At 35.7% G+C, this 7,041-nt stretch overlaps 1 protein-coding gene across 1 annotated transcript in view; it reads right to left on the bottom strand.

The window, feature by feature from the left end:
* LOC107742567 (lysosomal acid phosphatase-like) overlaps window positions 1-5,510 on the bottom strand; it is an 8,735-nt gene extending 3,225 nt beyond the window's left edge. Inside the window, exons 1-9 of the mRNA XM_016555595.1 lie at window positions 5,333-5,510; window positions 3,469-3,564; window positions 3,010-3,096; window positions 2,749-2,901; window positions 2,444-2,542; window positions 1,869-1,958; window positions 869-1,001; window positions 342-430; window positions 79-185 (exon numbers count right to left, since the gene is read on the bottom strand). Of these exons, the coding sequence (XP_016411081.1) occupies window positions 79-185; window positions 342-430; window positions 869-1,001; window positions 1,869-1,958; window positions 2,444-2,542; window positions 2,749-2,901; window positions 3,010-3,096; window positions 3,469-3,564; window positions 5,333-5,416 (938 nt within the window). The 5' untranslated portion in view covers window positions 5,417-5,510. The remainder of the gene's footprint in view (window positions 1-78; window positions 186-341; window positions 431-868; window positions 1,002-1,868; window positions 1,959-2,443; window positions 2,543-2,748; window positions 2,902-3,009; window positions 3,097-3,468; window positions 3,565-5,332) is intronic.
* Window positions 5,511-7,041: the final 1,531 nt, after the last annotated feature.

Raw genomic sequence — 7,041 nt, 5'->3', positions numbered from 1 at the left:
AGCAAAGGTATATTTTAGTTGACCAAAGAATGTCTACTTGAAACATGAATTTAGGAAAAACACAGTTCTCACAGTTACCCGTTCTCTTCCTGGTGAAGTTCAATTAGATGACATGAGGCATAAGGTGGCTGCAGGCCATTAAAGACATTCAGAGCTTCCTGCAGGGCTACAATTGTGGTGTCATGCTAGTGAGGAAAGGGTTACATGAGAGAACATTACATGAACTGCTTACTCTAAAGATGACACATTTTTATTTTTTTTTAGTAGGATATTGACTGAAAAAGGGAAGTTTGGGTGTTTTGGTCTGCTGATGTTTCATTTAAGTGTGACACAAGACTTACAGCTGAGTATACCATCATCTTCACTTCCTGTTTAGAGTCCGGTGCTGCTGCATTTGAGAGATTCTTAATGATCTGATCTAACAGCAGGCCTGTAAATGAGAGCAAAAGTGCAGTTTTAGCACATTAAAGTGTCGCAGGATCACAGTACTGCATTTGTGTATTCCAGTTTGAATGTAGAAAGGTCCATCCATTGTTTCTTTACACTGACATTTCCCTGCACTATAATTGCACACCGTTTCAGGTTGCAGCCTCTCCCTCTATTCATACAACACTGATTTGCATATGTGTGCATAAAAGTGTCAGAGTGTGTAACTATCAAAATGCTCTGTCAAGAATCCTCTCTCTTCTTTTTGAAATGTCAAAAACTACTCTCAATGTTTAACCTCATATAATGTTTTTCTCTGGGTTTTTGGTTCTTATTATTGTTTTTATTCATTTAGTTTTTTTTTTTGCTGTTGTTGTTCTATATTACTTGGCATAATTGTGAGTTTCTTTGAAATTAATTTAAAAAAAGAAAATGCTCTCACCTCCCTGAAGTCTGCACTTCTCCTTTCTCTTGTACACGCCAAACAGAATCTGAAAACCAAAGTTCTTTAACACCTTTAGCGTCTCCATCACACTTGAAGTAACCCAATCAGGTGGTCGCATCCCATGTTTTGCCTGGGGAAGAAGAATAACGAAAAGAGATGGAGAGAGAAGATTATCTGATCTAACACAGTTCACGGTGTCTGTCTGAGCATTAGGATTTAATTTATTCTGAGCATCATGAGATCAGTCTGGAATAAAATTAAGCAATGGTGATTCGGTTTGAGGTAGGGCTGCACGATAAATTGCATGCGATATTTATCGCGCATCTTATCAGTAAAGCCGGTTCTGTAATCAGCGGTAAATCTCCCATCACCTGCGGGCTTTCACATTGAGCAGCATTAACTACACGGAGCCGTTGTTCACTGACGAGCTGCGCAAAACCACGTTCATCTTTCTGACAAGATGCGCGTTAAATATCGCATGCGATTTATCGTGCAGCCCTAGTTTGAGGTAAGGCCATTATTGCAAGACATTTACCACAAAGCCTCTTAATATCATGAAAGAGTCCACACAGACTCAGAACAGTTTTACCCACAAGCCATCAAACTTGTGAACGACTGTCATGACTCCCTCGTCTGATATTGTAAATGTCCAATAACAATCTAATTAAAACGGTGATAGATATACATACAAATACTGAAATAGTTTGAGAGTGTAGGGAGATAACTTTGTAGCTCACAGTAGGTATTTAATGATTTATAAGTTATCATTTAAAATAAATTCCTCTATGGAGAAAATTAATGGAATTTGCTCTTCTGGAGCCCTAATGCTGCATTTGATAGTGAGTTTAAAAAAAACTAGATTTGCACACACTGCCTTTATTTCAATATATCATTCATTCCTAAAGACAATACTTAGCAGGTGAGATTGATTGGCAGTTTTTAATGCTAGATGAAGCCATGAGTGCATGTGTGCACATAAATGGCAGGTGAAACTCACCTCACAGAACAAGGTGTCATACAAACTCCAAATAGTCTCAATGTTGGCTTTCTCCAGTCCTGTTTTATTTCTCACCATCTCTATTAAGCCCTGCAAAAAAAACAATGACATCACCATGAGTGTAGTAACCATTATGGCTGGGATGGCTAATCTACTGTTTTTTTTTTTTTTATTATTTTTGCACATATACATTGCAAGATAGGATACATGCGAACATTGTAAGTTACATACTAACATGCAAGTAAATTACTAACATGAAAAAATAGGGAGCAAGATTTAAAATGGAACAGACTTGAAAAAAATATGTAAATCAGAATAGCACTAAAACTGTAAATTGACAGAGGAGCATACGTTTTCTGCCATCTGACAAAACATTTTCACAAAATCAAAAAAACGATTTACATTTCTTCCATTTACATGATATTTATCCAACAAAACAAGGATGTTCACAAGGTTAGAAATCTAGGGATTCAATATATTCTTAAAACAGGTCTTAAAATCTTAAAATTTTTAAATCTAAGGTAAGAATATTATCAGTTTAATTATTAATTTTCATTTTCACAAGGTGGACTCACCTTGTAGATTTCAGTCATGTTAAGAAAAATGCCTGTTTTTTCAGTCTCATTCATTAATTGTGTGTAACGTGGACAATCTTCCAGAGGGAATGAGAGCAGCTGGAAAGAAAAAAATACAAACACAAACACACTGAAGGCAGGTCCTGTAGCCATGGAAACAGATTTTTCAACATACAGAGACATTTATTGTTGCTGCTTCTGTGCAAATATGACTTCATCGCTAAAGAGAGGTCAGGGCCAAGTTTTAGTGTGCTGTGAAATTGTGGAGAGAAAGGTGAGAACAGAACTTCAGTGTGATGTCTTACCCTCTCTTCATCCGCTGGGACAGTGTGAATAGGTATTGGTTGCCATTTCAAATCTGGATTAAACACCTCAGAACCATTAGGTGGGAACATGCCAGCCAGGTTTGCTTCTGCACTCATTAGAGTCCGGTCAACATCTGTACTTCTGATGAATATCTACGGCACAAAGACAGGATTACTTATTCTATTTAAACACATAAGTCTGACAACTCTATGTTTAAGTTTATTGAACATGCTTAAACAATAATTTAAAGAGACAGTAACCTCATGCCGGTCATAGTCCTCACTCAGGAATCCTGTGTAGCGTTTCTTTAAAAACTGACCCAGTTCGAAGTGCTGCTTCATTCCCTCCTGGAATGTTCAGAAGATTGAGTTAAAGTAATAAAAACACCCTCTTACTAAATCTTAAAGTGAAAGAATGAAATAAAATCCTTAAAGGTGCATTCAGGTGCTAACTTAAAAAGTTGGACACATTAAGAAATAAATTGTTTTTGTAAAGAGCCATCTGAATGTGAGATGATGACTGATAATACTCATAATAGTTTTCTATAAAAACTGTTTTAATTATGTAAGGAGCGGTTCACCCCCTCAATGTATACATAAACACAATTTAGCACAGACACTTGCATGTTTCTACATAAACTAAAGGCTACTTAAGTAGCACATAACCAATTAAAACAAAGAGCATAAGGTATGTAATATGTGTGTGTCTGCATACTGTACCTGAGAGAGCTGTCCAAAACCCTGGGGCCAGTCACTCTCCTTATAGGGATCAGTTGGATAGGCCTTGATTGGAGATCTGTCACCATGACGATAAAGCTGACGGAGAGGAAGTCACATATCTCGTAAGTATTGGGGATTTATGTGTGTGTTCAGGAGGAAGAACTACACCGTGCAACTGTGCTTAGTTTAGCTAAACCAACTTGTCATGTGCTCATCCTGACACCCGGATAGTACACAAGCCACACAGTTGTCTGTAAACACATTCTAATTGGATGAGCAGATTCAGTCTGTCTCCTTATCTTTATCGCTGTCTTTCACATAAATCAGACATGTTTAAATGTATTAAGTTTTCAGTTCTGGCTTGTGACCTTCTCTCATTTACACTAAGGTCTATAGAAGGACTTGCCTGAATCACTTTCCAAACATTAAAGGTAGGGTATGTAATTTTTCAAAAACACTTTGTTTTGCTTTGTTTCACAGAACTAATCGTTGCCTGGGTTGCGTACGTATATGAGGGGCGGAGCTATCAAAATAGGGGCAAGACCCTTTTGGGGTAGGGGCGTGTTTGTTTTGGTGATTTCAAATATCAACATTGGCTACCAGAAATCGCTTACCCTGCCTTTAAGTAGGTGTTCTAGGAATGCGTTCAATTATAGTCATGTTACACAATCACGCTTAAAATGACACAACCCTCTGGTTTATACTTCCTCATCTGCAGTGACCTGATCGTCATGATTTACCACAGAACACTTCTATTCACTTATTTAAACCATGTGTCAGTATTAAATATGACTACCCACAATACAAAAAAGGGTTTTGAGGTTTTTTATGTGGCACAGAGGTGAAACAAAATGTACGAACATTCATATCTTGAATATGAAACAATAACACCAACATAAGAACAAAGTAGAATAAACACGTGGATTTATTTGCACAAATAGAAGAAAAGTTAAGCCACATCTTTAAATACTCTCATACAGCATAAAAATCTGGTACTTTTATTATTGTGTATAAGCCTAAGTGATTCGAATTATAGAGTGGGATACCTAATTGGGATTTAAACCATTTTTATTTCTGAACGAAAAATTTTGCATACAATATAATGAAGTTGGCACTGGCAACATATTCAAGAGATAAATGATTTTCATAATAAGACCTTTGAGAACAAAGAAATGGTTTACTTTTGTGGGGCTAAAAATAAAGGAACTTAAATTACAATCAAAAAATAAATGGACAGCTGTTTCTTCTGAAATACCACAAAATGAACATGCCTCATCAATGTCAGAACGTCCTTATAATTGGATATACAAAACTTGCCCATCGAAAGCCAGGACATTTACCAGTCTGTACATCCGAAACAAATGAACCACAATAGAATTTACTTGGACTTTAGCTTGCATCAAAGCATTTTATTGCTTTGACTGAACAGGGAGGTGCAATGAAAAAACAAAAACATGTCTCATGTGATGAACCCAAACATTGAGTAAGCTGGTAGGTTTAATGCAATATCAAATAACCAAAGTTTAAGTCGAGAACAAGTTGCAGAGCTAAAAACAAAGTTGGTAGCAAACAATGGTTACTCATGTCAGCAGATATTGCCACTCACACGTCGTTACTGTTTGATACCGTTTCAAACTAGACTGACATCGACATAAGACAGCCTTCGATCCAACATATTCAATGCAAAGCAATGAGAATGAAAACAATTGAAAAGGAGACACAAACATCAGTTCATATTTACACAAAAACACAGAGTTGTAATGCATAAAAATATGACACATAACAAGAAGCCAGAATGTGCGTGTCGTTTTATGAACGGTTATGTCAAACCAGCAGCAGACAGATTATACATTATAGTACTCACCACAGTGACAAACTTCAGCGTCCTTTCTCCATTGGAAAGACTGAAAGCAAAGAGGAAAGCGACGATCAGAAAACAGGACTCCATACTTGTGGACGAGCAGCTGAGGCAGAGTACAGTAACCTCAATGATCGATCGTGGTCTGGCTGATCTGGCAAACACAAGATGAGCTGCAAGTTGTTCCGGGAGCGCTCCCATTGGTCAACGCATTCTGCAGCTTTAAAAACACGTGAATTGATTGGCTATCTTGAAACAGAGAAGGACTCGGGGAATAAATAGTTTGTCTTTGTTGGGTGGTTTATGATGAGTTAACAGTGAAATGCAAATGTCAGTTAAAATGAAAATCCAGTCTCTTGTTATATTTTTATATTTTTATTCAATATTCATGAGTTATTGCTTAACCTGATATCCAGGCCTCAAATAAGGTGCATTCGTGTATTAATACTGATTCGTATATTAATACGCCTAGTATATGTTCACAATTATTTTTAATTATTTTATTTAGCATTTTCATATAGGTATTTTAAAATACTATGTTCATTTCCATAATTATTGTTATTTATGCACATGGTTTAATTAATTAAATGTACCCGTTCGCGCGTGAACGATGTCTTCGGTAGTTGATTACGAAGGATCTGTGTTCTACTGGCTTTGTCTGTACGCCTTTTGGCAGGAGGTGTTGAGCACAGCAACAATTCTAAAGTACATTCGACCCTCTTTTCGGGAATAAACAAAAATATTCCTCACTGTATTTATATAAACCCGAAAACAAAACCAGCACTGAATATATAAGTAAGGTTCCTGCTGCTGAAGTGTCCCAACGTACTTATTTTACTGGATATCTATGATTTCAAGGAGTATATTCGGACAAAAATATGAGGTAGGCCGAATCTGAGACCCCGTGTGGTTGTCTTTAATATATTTTAAACAAAAAAACACTAATAATTTAAACACCATGTAACTGTGAATACATCACCCGTAAACTGTAGCATGCTAACTGCTAATGTGAAAGCTGTTAGCGAATTTTCCTAATTCAAAAACAAACATTTTAAATTATATATAACTTTAACTGGTGCCTTTATTCTGTGACCATGCAGTTAATTTACTTAGTGTCTATAGCACTTTTATATCCCCTGTCTAGCTTTATTAGCGGAAGATAACAGCTGAAGTCAAACATGTAGTAGCCTGTCAGCTGGAGAATAGCTCAAGTTAGAGTGTCACAACACAAGACATGTAAAGCTGATTCAAGTTTCTTCAACCTGTTAGCTTGATGCATAATGTAAATAACGTGTATAATTATTGTCTTTCTACCAGCTACACTGGTATTTAATTATGTATAAAGCCCATTTAATTATATCTATTTATTATAATGTTTAGTTCTTATCTATTTTGGCCTTTCATTTGTTGTTTGCTGAAATATATCTTGTCTTATATATATTATATTATATGTTATCTTATTTCCCACCTGTGTTATTTTAGTATCATATTATAGTTTTTATCAATATTTTGTATATCATTTCTATATATTCCTATATATTTTCTATATAGTTCTTATTCATTTTTATTATAGTTTTAATCAGTTTAGTACATCAAGTTAAACTAAATGAAAATGTTAAGTGAAATGTTGGCAACTAGCTGAAATAAAATAAGTTTAAGTATTTTTTAAATGTATTTTTTTGTTGTTGTTGTTGTTGATGTTTTAGTTAACTAAA

This window comes from Sinocyclocheilus rhinocerous, unplaced genomic scaffold (assembly GCF_001515625.1).
Source record: "Sinocyclocheilus rhinocerous isolate Xijiao unplaced genomic scaffold, SAMN03320098_v1.1 scaffold587, whole genome shotgun sequence".
In the NCBI taxonomy this organism is placed as follows: Eukaryota; Metazoa; Chordata; class Actinopteri; order Cypriniformes; family Cyprinidae; genus Sinocyclocheilus; species Sinocyclocheilus rhinocerous.
The sequence above is the reverse complement of the archived record's forward strand: the minus strand, read 5'-3'. Positions and strand labels throughout refer to the sequence as shown.